This window comes from Eptatretus burgeri, chromosome 3 (genome assembly GCF_056783735.1).
Source record: "Eptatretus burgeri isolate ZD-2024b chromosome 3, Ebu_testis_v1, whole genome shotgun sequence".
Lineage (NCBI taxonomy): Eukaryota > Metazoa > Chordata > Myxini > Myxiniformes > Myxinidae > Eptatretus > Eptatretus burgeri.
In genome coordinates, this window is record NC_140963.1 from 44911344 (window position 1) to 44932025 (window position 20682).

At 45.8% G+C, this 20682-nt stretch overlaps 1 protein-coding gene across 5 annotated transcripts in view; it reads left to right on the forward strand.

Annotated features, from left to right (window-relative positions):
• LOC147029794 (uncharacterized) overlaps positions 1-20682 on the forward strand; it is a 100117-nt gene that overhangs the window by 35748 nt on the left and 43687 nt on the right. For 3 of the 5 annotated variants that reach the window (XM_085873124.1, XM_085873126.1, XM_085873123.1), the window contains 3 exons: positions 1809-1915; positions 4903-5046; positions 16262-16349. In XM_085873124.1, coding sequence (XP_085729250.1) covers positions 1809-1915; positions 4903-5046; positions 16262-16349 — 339 coding nt within the window. Of the gene's footprint in view, positions 1-1808; positions 1916-3594; positions 3710-4902; positions 5047-16261; positions 16350-20682 lie in introns of those variants that run through there. The other 2 variants (XM_085873127.1, XM_085873125.1) reach the window with 2 other exon arrangements.

Below are 20682 nucleotides of genomic sequence, written 5' to 3' on the forward strand. Positions count from 1 at the left end.
ATTATTTTGGACCAATCACCAGCCCAACAACCAAATCGCCACCACCAACGCCCCCGAACAACTACACCAAACCGCCACTACCTTCACCTCCACAACCCCACCCCGCAAGCATCGCCTCACCCCCATTCTCAAACGATGCCCGCCAACAACCAAACCACCACAGCAAACCCCCCACCACCTTCTCCTTTCTCCTTCCACAACCATCAACCACACCACTTTAACACCGAACGTTGTGCTGTCCAGGGCCCGTTTGGTGATTGTTGCTGAACGCATCGAGCCGCGAGTACAAATGGATGCCTTTACGGGAGAGGAAATCGGATCAGGGGAGGTTCACGCCCCTTTTTCCTCCGTCAAATGGGCAAGCGTCGGGCGGTGTGGCCCCGCCCCCAAGCGCGATGCATGTGGATTCCTTTTAGGAGGAAATTCGGATTAAGAGAGGCTCACGCCCCTTTCTGCCCGGCCAATGGCTGAACATCGGGTGGCATGGCCCCGCCTCCAAGCGCGATTTGATCTGCGAATTTACATACACGCTCCTCCCCCAGTCTATAAAGACGCGAGCACAAAGCGACTCGCGGCTGGTCGAGTGAAGACGGAGGTCGTCGTCGAGGTTGTCGTTGTTGGGTCATGGTCGAAGTCGTGGAGTCTGAGTCGTGTGTTTGCGGGGATCGGACGGAGAAGGGGACGGAGCTCAGAGTTGAGGTCGAGGGACGAGTCGAGGAGTGAAGCAGGGATGCGGAAGAGGGCTCAGGTGCGGTCCCAAGGCCCCGCTAACGGAACGGAGCGTCCGCCATTCCCCTCTCTCCACCCCGAGCATCAACAATTCTCCCCATCTGCGCTGAGATAGCGCCGGTAACCCTGTCTGTTCCCCACCCCAACCGTGGTGTCGACCGACCAACACGTGCCTGCGCAATGCACGCCTAAAGGAGCTCACCGACCACGCCAGGGGCACGGAGTCAGGCACGTTACGCTGACATTGCGGCTAGCCCGCCATCGCGCCACGAGGGCGCGGGTAAGACCCCTTGGGTCTCGTGGACCTGGCCGCTCACCCAGGTCCCACGTACATTTGGTCCACGGACCTGTCTGCCCCCTTGCCCATGAGGGTGGCTTTTATTTGCTTTTTGTGTAAATGTGTTTGTGGCGTCAGTCTTTAAAGTAAACCTGAATAAGTGCTTGTACATTGCTTTATTCGGTTGTAACTCTGCGTTGTGTTCTTGCTTTGACTGTATACGTGCATTTTTGTATGGCTGTAACATACGTGCTTGTCTGAGAGTGAAATAAATGTGCTTGTCAAATTGTTTCCCATTTCGTTGCGTCCTTTCCTTCGTTTGAAAGTGCCATCTTGCATCACGGAAGGGATTGGTAGTGGGTTTCGACACCCAGCAAGTAATCTGAACCATCGAGGTCGGCGATAACTCCGCTCGGTTATCCCCTTAGTACGGAACGAGCCGCTTAAGCGGTTCATGTCCGGAGCCGACCTGTGGCATGGTACAACTCCTCGGTACGCTACCCGCGCCCGGGTACTTAGGTATATCGACATTCGGCGATTCACCCTATTTCGCACGGGTAGAATGCGGACTGGGTTGTGGTGAAGTTAAACCCCCACCCGTGACTGGCTCCTGGCGGTAGTTCCAGGAGGGTCAAGACTGAATTGTCCATTCCGGTGGGCGATGCGGCTGCTATTAGAGTTACGCGGCCGATCGCACGCCAGGTGGGCGAAATTCGTAACAATATACATGGCATGTGTTACATTTTTGAAATGCAAAGTGTTGCTGGTCCTTCAGATGAAGTAATATTCTTCTGTGTTACAGCTGACTACATCCTTGGGCAAGGGCCGTGCATTTATCAGATACTGCTTGGTCCATCAACGCCTTGCGGATAGCCTGCAGCAGTGTATGATGAATGTGCAGGTTACCAGGTAAGCATCTCATTGTTGTTTTGCTGACTAATATGTGTGTGCCTGTGTGCACGCATATCAAAATCTTTAATATATTGTAGTTATTATTGACTGAAACTTTGTCTTAACAGAATCAATGAAGGGTGAATACATTTGAGGGAAAGATAAAATTTATGCGAGCAGTCTCACGATGCTCTGGAGTGTATGACAACACTATTGGGAAAAGATTGATTCAAGTATAATGTATCAACTAATTAAATCGATCCCAAGTGGAGTTGAAGCCGTTCTTAAAGCAAAAGAGGGTCGCACTGATTATTCATTATACGTAAAGACGGATTTGATTTTTTCCTATTATAAGAAATAATTATATATGTATATAATATATATATATATATATATACTAGAACCAGGTGAATGCACTCAGTGTTGCCCGGGTTCTTTTTGAATGAATTTAATCTTCTATACATCGGTCTGACGTGATCCCAGTATCAGTTCCCTATTGGGCCACGGCAGTCATCGCCAAAGGAGGTTGGTGAGGGGGAAACACCCCTCCTTCCTCCCCCGGCCGAGGGGCCTTGCCACCAAGCCTATAACCTTCCCGGGGCCCGTCCCGACATTTTTTGTTTCAGAGGTCTCCTATCTTTCACCGTTCAGGAGATTAGTGCATGCATAGCCAAAGGGGGTTGGTGGTGAGGGGAAAACACCCCCCCCCCCCCGAGCTGAGGGTTCTCGCCACCTTGCCTATAACCTTCCCGGGGCCTGTCCCGACATTTTTTGTGTCAGAGGTATCCTCCTATCTCTCACCGTTCAGAAGATAAGCATGTGCAGACAAACAAACAAACAAACAAAAACTTCAAATTATATTATTTAGAGATATATATTGTTACGGATTTTAGAATCTGGTCTGATGAATGCATCCACACATGCAGGTCCTCAGACAGTTATTTCCTTAAATGCATGTTTAGATTAGCCCCATCCCCATGTCTAATGGGATCTTAAATGTGATGTGTTCAGAAGGGTAAAGGATAGATCCCCTCTCTTATGGGAAGCTTTTTTTTTCTTTACGACAGACACGTTCACACACATTTCTATCACGAGCTCTGAAGCCCGCCCTCATTTTTCCTCAGCAACATTCTTTCACCAGTTCTGAAGCCCGCCCTCATTTTCCTCAGCAACATTATTTCGCGAGCTCCGACGCCTGCTTTTTTTGAGAGCGCACGGGTCATCATGGTAACCGTGCCCCAGTGGGGCGGGGTGAGCTTGGGGCAGATGGCACCCTGCGGAGATGGCCCGGGGATATAAAAACGAGCGAGAGAAAGCGTGAGGTTCGTTCTTTGAGGAGAGACGTTCTGAGATGTAAAAAAGTGAGGAAAAAGCAAAAGAGGGACGTTCTGTGAGGAGAGACGTTCTGAGATATAAAAAAGTGCAGAAAAGGCGAAAGAGGGACGCTCTGAAGAGAAAAAGTGAGGTGAGAAAAGCGAAAGGAGAGAGGAAAAAGCAAAGGGCGAGAGAAGCGACCAAGAAGCGGGTGTCTGACCAGTGCCAACGAGACAATTCGTCCTTCCAAGTGCTTCGGCAAGTGAGCATGTGGTGCGTGTGTGGGTGTGAGCAGCCCTGCCAACAAGTGAGGCACGGGTTGATCACCAACAACACCAGGATCTAAACCCACGATGGATGATCTCGGTGCCCTACAGAATTTGATTGGCGTTCAAGGCTGCCCCGCGAGAGGGTGCACGGCAAAGCTGGGTGCTGGCGACGGACGTGACATGCACGCACGCATTTTCAGGACGTTTTCGCTTCACCGACGACTTTCTGGTGAGCGAGACGATTCTCCCCCTCACCCCCCCCCCCCCCGAATGATCTGCTGGGTACCCTTGTCTGTGTTTAGCTGTAAGTAAGTCAACTCCTGATAAGCATCTGCTCTTTGTCTCTTTCCTGGCATTTTGATTTATTTTGCTTTGAAATTCATTCTTTATTTACCTCAGCAAATAAAAGGTTCTTTTTATTTATTTTTTTATCATTAATAAATTATCTGTCGATTTCCAACCTGTCCATGTTTGTCCTTTCCTTCTATTGGTCTGGCATTGTTTGAACCGAGATAGACTGGGAGGTAATTACCACAGATGTGACCAAAAAAATAGTTTGACACGTATCAGCGGTTAAAACACTCGGCCGCCCTAATTAAAATCTAATCAGATAACACTGGTGCTTTGCCGAGGGCATGCTCCCTGCTCAGGTAACCACGTGACCTCTAGTTAAACGGAATAATTAGACAGCGGACACTGGAACTCGTGGTTGACTGGGTGGCGTTCGTGGTTTTAAAATAACCCACCGTACCACAACGTTAATTGTGAGCAGTGGCCCCAGGTCCGGCTCAACCGAGGACAACCGGGGATTAATCCCCCTGAGTGACAAGCTGGTGTCTCGGTCGGTGCCCCCCACCGCAACAATATATATTTTTTTACATATATGTATACTATTCCAAACAATTTTGGTTTACAAGTCCGCAATGCAGTTACGGATGGCGACGCGTGGACGGTGCAGTTGCGGGTGGTGAAGGTGTGCTCGATGGCCTTCTTTTTTATCATCCCCAATTATTCACATGGTCTTGTGTGCTTGGCAGGTGGAAGTTTTTGGCCCAAGTTTTCACAAACCGGCCTGCCGGGCCTGATGCTCTGTCAAGTTGTTCGGGCATAAATTTGGAATTTGGCCATGGTGCCGGCAATATCTCACCTACTCTTTGCGAAGGACTTTGTGGGATCTTTAATGTCCACCAAATAATGACAGCAAACGAGATGCCAGTTTAACGTCCTTCCAAGGGATGGCACACTCGCTGATTAATCACCCTGCCTGTGAAGCACCGGGATTAGGGTTTATAGCTGGGTCTGGATTGAAACTGTGGCTAGACAGCTTCTAGCCGAGTTTGTTTTTTTACATTCACTTTGCATTTCCTAAGTGTGTCATTATATGTACGCATATCTGACATACCTTTGCCATTCTTTACGCAGTTACTGGTACTATGTTCGAAATCCATTCTTGATACGGGAGAACGGTCTCTGCATTATCACATGTTTGTATGACCTTAATGAAGTGTATTTCGACCTTGCACCCAGAGGACATGATCTCGATGCTCACTGGCCAACATTTGCAAGGTGGGGAAAACAGAAAAAATCTGCGTGCTCAGACACACATGTTCAACCACTTGTATTCTCACACTCGTGCTTATATTCTCACTTGCTTCGTAAGATATATATTTGTTTTAAAAGATGTGCAATAAATGAAAATTATATTTTCTGAAGAAACTCCTTTTGTAACCTTTTTTTAATGTGTGATTTTGCTGTTGAGAAATGTTGCATTATCAAAAAGTAGTTTGCAAAAAAATAAAAAATCTTCCTTGAGAAGCTCATCATCTTCGAATGGTCAAAAATGGGACAATAAAGTTGTCCTACTCATGGAATTTGTGCTCAAATGAGACAAGCAAGTGAAATGCACATATTTTCAGAATCTACCCAAATGCCAACTTGGCAGAATAGGAAGGGACAACATAACATTAGAGAGCTTATTATGGGAGACTGTGTGAGCTGTGCTTCCTCATCTGTCCTGCAGCTCAAACAGCATTTTTTTTCATCTTTTAACTATTTGATGAACGAGCAGTTTACTCCAGCAGTTTACCCAACTTTCGGGTGGATGGTGTGAATTATTTGCTGAGTAAAGTATATTTAGGTACTAGTTCTGTGAAGTTATGGCTAACTTCTGCTGACAATTGTGATCAGATTTCTTCAAACATCCTGATTCTGCATTGCTTCCCAAAGCTCTGGCAGACAGAGTTTGTATTGGTTTCAACCTTTACTTCATCCATCCAGTATTTACAAGGTCTTCCTGTTCTTCCCTAAACCATACTGATTACTGTTGACTTACTGAAGCATGGTTGACTTCTCTAGACTTTCATTTTCTGCACACATGATTTGGCCAAAGCATGACTTTCTGTTTTAGCATTATTGCTTCTCATGTACATGATGATCTAATTTCTTCAAACACTGGTTTGTTTGTTTTTCTTGTAGTCCATGGTATTTTTAACATTTGTCTCCAACACCACGTTTAAAAGCTGTCAATTTTTTTTCCTTTCTTTCTTCTTCACTGTCCATGACACATCCATACATTGCAATTCGAAATACCATAGTGTTCACCAGCCTCCTCTTGGTTTGTTTTGTCACGTGTTTCTCTTTTCAGATCATTGTCAATCCTGACATTGCTGTTCTCCCTTACACTAACCGTCTATTAATTTCTCCTCCACATTCTCCACTCACTTCAATCCAAGAACCCAGGAAGATGAAACTTTCCACAATTTCCACATGACCCTCTCCCAATCTGAACAGATCGATCTTCTGAGTTGACAAGATTTTAGTCTTTTTAGGTTTAAATATAGACCAGCTTTTTCACTTTCCTTCCTCACTGTCTGCAGCAGTTTAATTAAGTTCTTTGAACTTTCTGCTAACAGAGTGATGTCAGCATACATTAGGTTGTTAATACATCTTCCTCCCATCCTGACTCCACCCTCGATGTCATTCAAGTTTGATTTCCTCACGATGTACTCACAATACAGATTGAATAACTAAGGGGAAAGAATCCTGTCTGATCCCTTTTTAAATTCCATACCATTCTTACTGTAGCTTCCTGTTTAGTGTACAGCCTTATAATCAGACATATCAGGTACTCCGACATCCTCACGTCTCTCAGCATAATCCACACCAATTCAAGATCAACATTATTGAACGCTTTGCTATAATCTATAAAACAGAGATATCTTTGTTTGATAGTCCCTTGCTTTTTCCATGATCCACCTCAAATTTGCGATTTGATCTCTAGTACATCTTCCTCTTCTGAAACATGCTTTCTCAACGGGCAAGTCTTACTTGATGAAGTCTTCTTTTCTGCATATGCTGAGTAAAGTATATGCTATAAATATAACCTGATTGTTGTTTGTGTGGTGTAAATTTTTGCATTGTATGCCATGAAAATGTTTTTGATTGATTCAACCTTTTTGATTGATTCAAAACATTAACATGCATGAACCCCAAGAAATCCCAGCTATTCTCAGGAAATGAATGGGGCAGGGAATCCCAGGAAATGAATGAGGCAGGGAATCCCAGGAAATGAATGAGGCAGGGAATCCCAGGAAATGAATGAGGCAGGCTATCCCAGGAAATGAATAAGGCAGGGAATCCCAGGAAATGAATAAGGCAGGGAATCCCAGGAAATTAATAAGGCAGGGAATCCCAGGAAATGAATAATGGCAGGGAATCTCAGGAAATGAATACTGGCAGGGAATCCCAGGAAATGAATACTGGCAGGGAATCCCAGGAAATTAATAATGGCAGGGAATCCCAGGAAATGAATAAGGCAGGGAATCTCAGGAAATGAATAATGGCAGGGAATCTCAGGAAATGAATAATGGCAGGGAATCCCAGGAAATGAATAAGGCAGGGAATCTCAGGAAATGAATAATGGCAGGGAATCCCAGGAAATGAACTAGAATGGCACTCGGCGGAGGGCTTACCTCTGTGAGGCTTATTCTTGTCACAGTTTATGATTTGTATCCCAATAATAGGCCAGACCTCCATCCGGATCTTAACCAAAACCGAATCGGCTTGTTCTTCTCACCCACCCACTCATCCACCAAGTTTTGTTATGATCCACCCACAACTTTTTGAAATATAATTATATGCTATATATCGTTGACCGGTGTGTACCCCAGTCAGAATAGGTACACCGTATCCCTGCGTGTCGTCAAAGGCGACTAAAAGGGTTGGCGTCAGGAAGGGCATCCGGCCATAAAAACATCGCCTCAAAAGGAAACCATGATGAGTACAACTGATGGGCAGGGTACAGCCCGAAGTACCCCATGGGGGTCCTCACCCCCTCTCGTTAAAACTCAAGGTGGGGAACCCGATCGAAGCAAGGGAGGACATTTTTCCATTTATGGTGACCAATCGTCTGATGTCCCACGTGGAGATTGGTTTCTGAGGTTTGGTACATGGAATGTAGGGACAATGACAGGGAGATCTGGAGAAGTGGTTGAAACCTTGGTCAGAAGAAGAGTGGACATATGTTGTGTGCAGGAGACATGGTGGAAGGGAAGTGGTGTGAGAATGGTGAAGGGAAGGCAGGGGCAGAAGTACAAGTTTATGTGGCAAGGGTGCCTGGAAGGCGAGCATGGTGTTGGTGTCATGTTTTCTGAGGAGTTTGTAGACAGTGTAGTGAGTGTGACTAGAGTGAGTGAAAGGTTGATGATGGTGAGAATCGTGATCGGAAATCTCTTGGTGAACGTCATCTCGGGATATGCCCCGCAGGTCGGTCGAAGCGATGAAGAGAAGAACATGTTCTGGTGTGCGATGGAGAAGTTGATGGAAAATGTGAAAGATGATGAAATTGTTATGGTTGGAGGAGACTTGAATGGACATGTGGGAAGGAGTCCAGACGGTTTTGAGGGAGTCCATGGGGGTTATGGATATGGTGTGAGAAATGGAGAAGGTGAAAGGATCTTGGAGTTTGCTGATGGAGCTGATTTGTTGATCTGTAATACTCAATTCCAGAAAGCGGATAATAAGCTTATTACATACACGTCCGGTGGGTTGACGACAACCATTGACTACCTGATGGTGCGTCAGCGAGATAGGGGAAACCTCCGGGACACAAAGGTGATCCCAGGGGAGGAGACGGTTTCGCAGCACCACCTGGTTGTCTGCGATATAAGGGTGAAAGGTGCGCGGAGAATTCGGTGGGTGAAGTACCAACCGAGGATGAAGGTGTGGAGGTTGAAAGAGGTGACAGTGAAGGAAGCATTAAGAGAGAGGCTGAGTATGGTTGAAGATGATGTGGTTGAGCTTGAAAGTGGTTGGATGTCAATGAAAGATAGTCTATTGGGAGCCGTTGGTGAGGTATGTGGATGGACAAAAGGACCACCGAGGCACTCGGAAACATGGTGGTCGGGTGATGAAGTTGGAAAGCCGATTGAAGAGAAGAGGAAGAAGTTCAAGGAATGGCAAAAGGCAAAGGATACGGTGGAAGAAGAGGCAGCACATGAAGGTTATAAGGTAGCCAAGAAGGCTGCAAAGAAAGAGGTTGCAAAGGCGCAGGAGGCCCATAGGAAAATGTTTGGAGAACACTTGGATTCGGAGGAGGGTAAGAGAGCGGTATTCAGGATTGCAAAGCAGATAGCGAGAGAGAGATTTGATGTGACGGGGGTGAGTTTCTTGAAGGATGAAGTGGGACAAATCGTTGTGGATTCAGATGGAATTAAAGGAAGATGGAAGAGATATATGGAAAGGCTGTTGAATGTAGAAAATGAATGGGATAGCAACATCGAGAGTAACCCTGTTTTAGGATCAGCAGAGAAGATAACTGAGAAGGAAGTTGAGGAAGCTATAAGAGCAATGAAGAGTAGAAAAGCAGGAGGGCCGACGGGAGTTGTGGGAGATATGTTGAAGGCAGCGGGAAGTTGGGGTGTGAAGAGAATGACAGAGATCTGTAATCTGGTGGTGAAAGAAGGCCGCATTCCAGTGGATTGGGAACTGAGTACCCTCGTCCCTCTCCACAAGGGGAAAGGTGACCCTCTGGACTGTGGCTCCTCTAGAGCAATAAAGTTATTGGAGCATGGAATGAAGGTATTGGAAAGGGTGTTGGAGAAGAGGATAAGGAAGAGGGTAAAGATTGACGAAATGCAGTTTGGATTTATGCCAGGAAGAGGAACGACAGATGCGATTTTTATTGTAAGGCAGTTGCAGGAGAAGTACATGGAGAAGAGGAAGAAGTTGTTTTTTGGGTTTGTTGATCTGGAGAAAGCATTTGATAGGGTTCCACGTGAAGTTATGACATGGGCATTGAGGAAGTTAGGAGTGGAGGAATGGTTGATCAGAGTAGTGATGGCAATGTACGAGAGAGCACGCACAGCTGTAAGGACGAAGGATGGGAACAGTGGTGAGTTTGAGGTGAGGGTCGGAGTGCACCAGGGGTCGGTACTAAGTCCACTTCTATTTGTAGTTGTGATGGAGGTGCTGGCTCGGAGGGTAAAGGAGGGCTTACCGTGGGAGCTGCTGTATGCAGATGATCTGGTGTTGATTGCAGAGAGTATGGATGGACTGAAGGAGAAGATGAGCAAGTGGAAGGAATGTATGGAGGCAAAAGGTTTGAAGGTGAATATCGGAAAGACGAAGGTGATGGCAAGTGGTAAAGCATGTGGTGAGGTGGAAAGGACTGGGAAGTGGCCGTGTGCTGTGTGCAGGAAGGGTGTCGGAGTGAACTCCATTCAGTGTACAATGTGTGCTGAATGGGTTCATCGAAAATGTAGTGGGGTGAGAGGGTCATTAACCAGTGTGGCAGCTACATTCAAGTGTAAGGTGTGCATCGAGGGAGCAGCAGATGAAGGAATTGTTGAGTTGGATCTTGGAGATGGTGTGAAGCTGGAAGGGGTGAAAACATTTTGCTATCTCGGAGACATGCTGAATGGAGAAGGTGGATCAGACTCTTCGACGGTTGCTAGAGTGAGATGTGCATGGAAAAAGTTTCGGGAACTGAGTGGCGTGCTGACGAAGAGGGGAGTGTCGTTGAAGCTGAAGGGAAAGGTGTATGCTTCATGTGTGAGGAGTACGATGATTTATGGGAGTGAGACATGGGTACTGAACATGGAGCAGCAACAAAGGCTGGAAAGGGTGGAAATGCGAATGGTTCGGTGGATGTGTGGAGTATCGTTGAGAGAGAGGAAGACAAATGATGACTTGCGGAAGATGATGGGAATAGAGTCTGTGATGGAGGTTGTGAAGAGAAACAGGTTGAGATGGTTGGGTCATGTGTTGAGGAAGGATGAAAGTGACTGGGTGAGAGGAGTGTTGGAAATGAGTGTAGTCGGAAGTAGAGGACGGGGAAGACCGAGAAAAACTTGGCTAAATGTCGTGGAAGAGGAAATGTGGGCAAGGGGATTAAGAAGGGGAGATGCAGAAAACAGGGTAAAGTGGAGAAGATTGTCATGGGGCCCGCAAGGCTAACCCCTGCTTTAGCGGGGAAAATGTCCTTTAAGTGTGTGTGTGTGTGTGTGTGTGTGTGTGTGTGTGTGTGTGTGTGTGTGTGTGTGTGTGTGTGTGTGTGTGTGTGTGTGTGTGTGTGTGTGTGTGTGTGTGTGTGTGTGTGTGTGTGTGTGTGTGTGTGCGCGATATATCGTTTTTGGCCCCATCTCTCATTGGTGAAGAATCACTTAAAAAATTAATTCTCACACCCAGATCTGGATCCAGATCTTCACTAAAATTGAATCATTTCATCCTTGTCACACATCCAACCTATCCAACAATTTCTTCCAAGTCCATCCATAATCTTTTGAGATGTCCTGCTCACAGACAGACAAATACATGGGTTAAAACAAACGAACAAAAAAGCCCTTTGGTGGTGGATGTAATGATGCAGGAAATCCTAATAAATGAATGAAACAGGAAATTCCAGGATGGTACTCGTATGAAACAAATAACTGCTCCTTACAGGAGAGGTGTGTGTGTGTGTGTGTGTGTGTGTGTGTGTGTGTGTGTGTGTGTGTGTGTGTGTGTGTGTGTGTGTGTGTGTGTGTGTGTGTGTGTGTGTTATTGGTTATCTCAATATGCGGGTTTCAGAAGATGGAATGGAGTCCTCCCAGGTCTTAAAGTATCCACCTATGTTTCAGTCAGGGATCATGATTCATAGACCAATCTATGAAGTTTTCTCGTTCTCAAAGTTTTGTTCCAAGGACTCTTTTCAGGATCATCACCAAGTCCTGGGCAGTTTTCAACTGTAGTTAATTTGCAGTAATATTGATGTGGGGCCGGGTCTCGGTTGCGAGCATGACTGCTCGATGGAGCAGTAGAGTCGGTCGCACCCTTCAGATAAATCCGAAAGGTCACGGGTCCCTTATCGGACTGAAGATCGCCAATAGGTTGACCACTTGGGATAGGGTCGATTGCCATTTTCAATTTACCTAAATACCCACGTCATCCAAACAACTGAGGAAATTCACCCTCGGCAGGATCTGCGCGATCCGGGCCGTTATCGAGCCGGATCCGTGTCGTACCCCGAGTGGAGAGTACCAGAATCCTGCCGGGCCGATTGCATGATTACGGCAGCAATGAGGCCTCCTAATTCCCGTTTGCAGCATGGCAAACCAAGATAGAAAGGACAAGGACGAACTGGGACATTCAACAAGAGGGGAATTTATTTACAATAATAATTGGGGAACGAGGGGAGCATGTCAGGGCAGAATTATCTGACTAAGCAATGCAAGCAATGTACAATGAAAGCACTTAACAATTCAACTTAGACAAGACAGGCCCGAACACAGACACGCACACCCAAAAAAAGAAATGGACCCGCTGGTCTTTATTCGGTTCTCCAGCCGAGGAAGATAGTTCGGCTGGGAGTCAGAACGGCTGGCTACCTGGCCGCGAGCGCGCGGCTGGTCGTCCACACCTTCCCGGAGCTCCAGTCGCCAAAAGCACGGACCAGGGGAGCCGAACCCAGAGGAGGCGAGACGAGGTGATCTCCCTTGATGAAAAATGGTTTACCGCTCGCTGTAATGCGCCAGACGAGACACCGACAATGAGCACGATGCAGTCCGCCGCAGACCCAGACAGACGCGCTTCCAGACAGACATGCGTCGAGACACATGGGACGCAATCTCTCCACGCTGGTCCCGACAACCACTTTTCTCTCTTTAGGAGCGAGGGGCTTCTTCCCCTGGCCACTCGCCTTCTAATTGGTCAGACCCATCGTGCGATTCCCTGGCTGTCTCACATTGGACAGGCCCACGGTAGGCGGGGCAACTCCCACCCTTCTGGGTGGAGTCCCGATCGGAGGCGTTTGTAGCTCCGCCTACCTGCTCACCTCCGACCACGTGCGTTATGGCGATGGTGTTGAGTTGGAAACGGGGCGGGTGCGACGCCCGCTCCTTGCCAATTGGCCAAAGAGGGACGCCATGCCCATGTTAAACTCCGCCTACGCATGCGCTCGCTCGCTGGCGAGCAAAGAGATAATGCCGAAAGCAGAGAGTTGTTGTCGTTGTGGATGTAAAATCCTAACTATAAATGAACTCCGCAGCGCACGTACAATTAATTCCCATTAGACTAGGGACGGGACCCTAACTAGAAACACATACTTACCGATATAACTGATCTATAAGGACTCTTGCTGTTGTGTGCTCATGGCTGCCAGATTCGAAACAATATTCCTAGAGATGTTTTTAAGATCTCTAAAAGGTGCTTCTTTATCATTCCCATTGCTCCAATTATCATTGGAACAGTTTTGTTGCTCTCTGCTTCCAATATCTTTTTATTTCATTTTTGAGATCTTGGTATTTGGTCATTTTTCTTAAATTCTACATTGTTTCGGCCAAAGTTGCCAAAATATTTTTTGTACATAAGTACCATCTATATCTGGTCGCAATGCTTTATTTTCTATGTACACTCTCGATGGGATCACCAGGTCGTACGTGAGCATCATGTTCTTGTTTTTAATGATCACTTTTGGTTCACGTTTCCATGAGTTTTCTAGGACTGGGGTATTGAAGTTTTTGCAAATGTGCCATTGGATGACTCTACATACTTTGTGTGAACAGCTTTTCTGACGTGAGTTTTTTTAGATTTCGATAGGTGGTGACTCGTACTTTCAATTTCCAGCTTGCAGAACCTACATCTGTCTGATTGACTGAGTCCCACCATTTTCTTAAAGTCATTTGCATAGTGCCCTTGGTTTTAAGTACTTATTATGATTTGTTCTCCAAATTAATTGAAAATGAAATACAGAAATATCTAACTTACAAAAGTATTCAACCCCTTGAGTCTATAATTTGTCGAAGTGCCTTTGGCGGTGATTACAGCGTCGATTCTTCTTGGGTATGTCTGTATCAGCTTTGCACATCTGGATTTGGAGGTTTCTTGCATTCTTCCTTGCAGATTTTCTCAAGCTCTGTCAAGTTGGATGGGAAGCGTCAGTGAACAGCAATATTCAAGTCTTTCCACCGGTTTTCAATGGGATTCAAGTCTGTGCTTTGGCCGGGCTCACTCAAGAACTTTCACGTTCTTGTTCTGAAGCCATTCCAGTGTTGCTTTTGCTGTATGCTTGGCGTCATTGTCCTGTTGGAATGTTAATCTTCACCATAGTCTAAGGTCTTATGCATTCTGAAGCAGGTTCTCCTCAAGGATTTGACTGTATTTGGCTCCATTCATTGTTCCCTTTATCCTTACAAGTTTCCCAGTCACTGATGCTGAAAAGCATCTCCATAGCATGATGCTGCCACCACCATGCTTCATAGTAGGTATGGTGTTTGGTTGAAGAGCTATGCTCAGTTTCCACCAGATGTAGTGCTTTGTATTCAGACTAAAGAATTCAAGATTCATCTCATCAGACCACAGAATATTTTGCCTCATGCTCTCAGAGTCTTTCATGTGCCTTTTTCTCAGGAGTGGCTTTCGTCTGGCCACTCTACCTTCTTGCCGAGATTTTTGAAGTGCTGCAGAGACTGTTGTCCTTTTGGCAGGTTCTTACATCTCAGCCAAGGTACTCTGTCGTTCTGTCAAAGTGGTCATTGGGTTATTAGTCACCTCCCTGACCAAAGTTCTTCTTGCCCAGTTGCTCAGTTTGGTGTTTGGCCAGACAGCCAGCTCTCGGAAGAGTATGGGTAGTTCTATGTCCTTGCCATTTCGTAATGATTGAGCTCATTGTGCTCTTGGGAACTTTCAACACTCCAGAAATTGTTTTATACCCTTCCCCATATCTTTGCCTCCCAATAATTATATATCGGAGTTCTACGGACAGTTCCTTGAACTTCATGGTAGAGTTTCTGCTCGGACATGCACTGTCAACTGTGGGATCTTGTATAGAAATGTGTGTTTCATTCTAAATCATGTCCAACCAATTGAATTGGCCACAGGTGGACTCCATTCAAGTTGTGGAAACATCTCAAGGAATATCAAACAAAATTGGATGCACCTGATGTCAATTTGGAGTGTCATAGCAAAGGGGTTGAACACTTATTGACTGAAGAAAGACATTTCAGCATTTTTGCTTTTCATTAATTTATATAAATTTCTCCAAAAAACTCCACTTTGTCATTATGGGGTGTTATATGTTGATTAGTATCAAACAAATCTTAATTTAATCCATTTTATATTCAGGCTGCAATGCAATAAAATGTGAGAAAGTCAAGGGGGTGTGAAAGTTGGCCTCCAAAGATAGTCACCACCTGGGCATCCTCCATTGTACAAAGTCCATCCATGGCACACCTGAACTATCCATCTACAAGGCCTTTGTCAGCAGCTTGATGGAGTACTGCTCTCCCCTCTCTCTCTCTCCTCTCTCTTCTACTGCCTCTCACCTTGCACAGTTTGACGCCATGAAAACCAAGGCCTTCAAGATCATTGGAATCTGTACCCTCTGCTCTGACCGTGCTTGCCTCACTCCCCTATGCTTCTGCAGGGTGCATGCGGTCCACCATCAACCCCCTTCTGGTGAAACTACCAAAATCCAGAACTGTTCACCTCCACTCATTCGTTCCTCTTTTTCCCCACCTGTGGACTCAACTTCCACATTCTCGTCAATCTCATTCGTCCCTGCAGGTCTTCAAGACAACTGTTCACCACCATCTGAGATAATCCCCCATCTAAAACCATGATTTTTTTTCTACCTCTCTCAGCCTCCCCTCCTCTAAGCGTACCTCCTTCCAAATTTTCAGTTTTTTTTCTTCTTGAGAGTTTGCATCTGCATCCATCTTGTCCACCCCATGCATTTCCAATGTCTTTCCTTCACACTTCCCATTTCCCATATTTGTCCAAGCCTCCCTCAATTTTATCGTCCAACCCTGCTGTTGCTGTTTCCCCACTCTCTTTCTACTGTTCCTTTGGTTCTGTTGCGTCGTGATCCGTTCAGCGTTCTCACTCTCACATGAGTTTTGACCTTGAATACAAAAAGAAATAATAAAATAATCTGTGATTGCATTTACTGTCTCGACTGGGAGATGGATGAAACAGGATGACATTGTCATGTAAAAGTGATGAACAGCATCAGAGATATATGTAACTCAAGTTTCTGGCTTTGAGAATAGCAAAGCTTCCAGAAGACAGTATTTGGACAGCTGAAACTAAGCTATAGCTTGCATGTGAAAGCATGGTATTGTTGTAGGAGTTATATTGCATTCGTATTTTGCATGCTAATTGCACCATCTTGTCTTTGTGTGCTCACTTGCAAACTGTTTCATCCATCACAGAATACTTGATCCAATTCAGAACACTTGAATACTGATTTTTTTTTTCGGTTGAAATTTTCTTATTAATTGAACGAGCTTTGCTTTCATTTGTGCAGACGATCCTTGGGTTCTCCAATTTCCAACCTTTGGAAGCCTCCGAGTCGCAGTTCCAGTCTCGCAAGTCTCAACAGCAGTTATTCACAGGTGATTGATCTTTCAGAATGTCTTCCCGTCGTACTCATCCTTGATCTCTTTTCTCTATCCTCTTCACCACTCACCACACTCCTAGTTTTCTCACCTTGCATCATGCGCCACCTTTTGCTCATTTTCCCTTCCCATCAAAAATAAATTTGAGAAATATTTTAAATGTTAGAATAACATCTGATGCCACTGACTCTATGGAATGTATTTTTTTAATGATTGTACCAATTAAATTACTGGGAATTATTTCGTAGGTTGAATTGTCACGTCTAAGTGTCCCTTAACACGGAAACACTCAGACCCAGGAGCTTTCATCCCGAGGAATGGTCCAAGCGGTCTTTGAAGGCACTGCGTTCAATTTTACTTTCCTTTTACCATTCCCCAAGGTCGTCCAAATGAGCCAAATCAACGGCAAACCCACATGGAAAGCAGATGGCTGCAATAAGCGCTAACCTTTTAAAGTATTTATTTTTATAAAGCAAAGCAAAGGGAAGAGCGTCGACAAGACACTTTTATAATGGAACAAACCAAATGAGTCAAAAAGGAGCATGGGATACACAAAGTTGTACACAATGGAGAAGTAAACTGAAAAACATAACCCACGACGTGCTAACGGTTCACACTTTCACAAGCAACAATAATGGCGGTGGGACTTCCCTTTTCTTTCTGATGCACTTGTGTCGGCGCAGTTCAACACAATGGGTGTCTGCTTTAAAGACCAGCAGGGAGTCGAGAGGCAGTAACGATTCAGGGCCATCAATGGGTAGGCTTTCAACTTAGCTACATGGTTCCCTTTTGTCCTTTTTCCTCCAGGCCCTCCAAAAACACTTGGTGATCCCAGCTTGGGTCAAATTCCCCACAAGGCTTCTCCAAACGAGGTATACGTCCACCTTGCACACGAGCCTCTCCTGGTGCTGTCGTGCACAAGCTTCTCCTCTCGGGCTATCTCATGGACTCTCATTTTTGACTCTTCTGATCTCCACTCCTTGCACACTCATTGACCGAGTTCTCCTCTCCAGTAGATTCCCTCGTGTCTTCTCCAGTGGACTCCACCAGTCAAAACTGCGTTCTCGTCTTCCTCCTGGGCAGTCTCCCTCGTGGGTTCCACCCACGGGGTTGGCCCCAATAAAAATATCAGTACATCTTTTCTTTCAGGCTCTACAGCCCACTGCGCCACCATGGCTGGCACATATTGGCCAGATAGATCGTAATTTGCCTTTCACATGTGACACGTGTGCCTCTGGAATGGGAAGTCCTCACCTTGCCCCACCAACAACAGGTTTTTACGTCCACATAATTAATCTCTACCCTGTCTATAAATTACATAGGCTGCCTCCTCAGCATCACATGTAACAAACGACTTACTCTAACAGAACCCTTTATAAGGCAATCAAATCTACTCAAAACACATGTACCATACTGCGCTTGCCACATTCTACCTATGGACTCCTTCCACGTAACAGTATCAAAGTCCATGTTTGGCATTTTCATCCTTTGTGCATTTCAAATTTGCTCTCAACTTTTATTTTTAAATGGCCATGTCATGTATTTAGATTGATAATGTAAGAAGTAATTTGTCGTTATCTTTACAATCAATACCTATAATTAACCAAGTGTTCCTGCTTTTAATGTGTTTCCCATGAATCAAAGTCGTGGAAAATAAGATGACAAAGAGGGCGATCAATTGCTATGCCGAAGCTTAGAAACATGATTGATTGCTGGACAGGCACATGCACATAAGTGCTACCCAGTCATTAATAGGTTGAATGGTATAAATAATGTACTATTGCAACTAAAAGTTGATGGAGTATGTTTATCATCGTGGGAAACGAGGGTTGGCTGCAATATTGAACATTAGCCCTTCATCAGGCTGAAACATGTAAATGTGGGTGGAAGGAGGTCATTTGCCTTCATGAAACGTCTAAACTCTAAAGGGACCTCTTGATAAACACAACTGACCTTCCACCCACATTTCACCCCAAGTATAGTGACCTTTTCAAAGGTCATTTGTCCGGGATCAAAGGGATTTGATCCAAGGTGAAGTTTCAAAATATCGGTGGAGGGAGGGGTTTTTTGAGATTGATGGTCAGGATTCAAAAATGTTTCCATCACACTGTGTTTGCCAACCTCTGTCATCACAAATTAGCTGAAGGAGACGTTTCGGACACCATGAGCCCGTGACTATGGTCACCATGCCCACCTTGTGTAAACCCATCATAGCATGTGGGGAAATTGATTGTTGTAGATTCCATATGATAGGTGGCTGATTGGCTGATCATGTGTGGGAGGGGCATGTAGTAACCCCCTGTGCAGAATCTTTTTTCATTCTATCATGCTGAATCTTTCCTCGATGTAAAACTGCTCAAATTATTCCGTGCACTTGCAGTGCACAATTTTTGTGTCATTGAAGTGCAACTTGAGTGGGAATGGAAACCGTAGTCTCCGTAAGATGCTCGTTATGCTGCCGGTGTGTCGTACCTTTAGGAAACAGTGGCATTTTTTTTTCAAGCAATGCATGCTTCACAATGATGAATAGTGCAGTCTCCCAGTCATCTCGAGTGCACAACATCTCAATGCAACTTCAGCCATAGCTGTCGTATTCTCCTTATTTCCCTCACATATTGTTACGATTCTGGAAGCCTTGTGCACACAGACATTCAGGTCCCCATAGCTCAGTTATTTTGATAAGTAAATGTGGATAGATAGCTCCCTTTCCCTTGTTTAATGGGTAATTAAATGTTCATGCGCTGCGGAGTTATTTTGATAGTCAGGGTTTTCTTTTATTTTTACATCAACGATAACTACAACAACACGCCTTCACCTCGCTTCCTCACACTGATGCCATTGCCTACGTGCGTGTCAGCACACGCGTGGGCGGAGTTCACGAGGACATTACGTCGCTCTCGCCCAATCAGGAAGATGCGAGCGAGTGCCCCGACGGTCGACAAATATGTGCAGGCCACGCACGAGCGAACCGCGCCTGAGAAGACGACAAAGGAACAGGGAACAAACGATCTGCACTCTCTCTTCTCGAGTGCGTGTTCTGGCGCTCTGCTCGTCCCGTCGCTGGTGCTGGTCGGATCTCTGTCGTCGCTGGCGCTTCTCTGCCCTCGTCTCGTCGCTGGCTCTGGGCTCGTCGCAGCGATCCCTCACCTCGTCTCGCCGCCGCTGGATTCGGCTGCCCTGGTCCGTTCTTTGCCGACTGGTGCTCCGGGAAGGTGCAGACGTCGAGCCGCACAAACGCGGCCAGGTAGCCAGCCACGTTCTCGTCCCTCAGCTCGACTTCCCTCCGAGCTGAAGGGATAATAAAGACCATTTTGGGTCCGTTTCTTTTGGGTGTGCGTCTATCTGTGGGCCCGTCTTTAAGTAGGAAATGTTAATTGCTTTTTGCCTTGTACATACTGCATTTCATGTAATCGGATAACTCTGCTCCTTGCCTGCTCCCCCCCCCCCCCATTATAAATATATCTCCTGTTAAAAGTTTCAGCTCGTTTCTGTGTTTCTTTCATTGGCTTAGCACGGTGCGTGTTGGGAAATTTGGGAAGCGGCAAATTGTACATTTGGACCGACGGGACCTCGGTAACCATCCGCTCGGGTTAAGCACGGGTCGAGCATGCATATGGCTCGTCACATACGAGTGCCGTCGAGGGTGTGAATCCTTCGTAGCTCGCCACGTGGGCCTCTAGGTATTTTGAAGTTTGGCAGATAGCCCGGTCCCACGTTGTTGATTCATTGACGATTCACGGTCCTGTAAGGGACCCGAGATTCCGGGTGTTCGGTGGAGTCGACCATACTGCTCCAACTTGTGGTCGTGCTCACAACCGACGCCCGGCTCCACAACAATATTACTTGGTCGATGCACCACATGAAACACTGTAAACAACTCCTCTGTACTCTAAAGGTCGTGTTCCATCATCAATATTCTTGAGAAAGTTTTTTGAAACATTGTCAAGGTGTAAAATACCACTTAGTCATGTGCAACCCTCAGGATCCTTCCCACTCCTTTGTACAGATCAGGATAAAATGAGAGTAAGTAGAAAGCAACCTTTAATGGATCACCTGCACCAGTTGTGCTTCATTTAGTCAAAGGCGATTCCTCATAATGGGAAGTACAACTATCAGAAAGCCGTTAGTATGCAATACCTCTCTTCATTGCCACATCTCATTCAGCTTGTTCTATGAACAGGTTGGAATTACCAGTGTTCCTCTGAAGTTGTGCACTCAAGTCGTTTCTGAATCATATCTGAGGATGTAAAAGCCTATCCGTATTGGTAGGTTTTCTATAAATGACTACCCCTGGTGTCCCACCCGATGCCCTCATTACCAAAGTGTATAG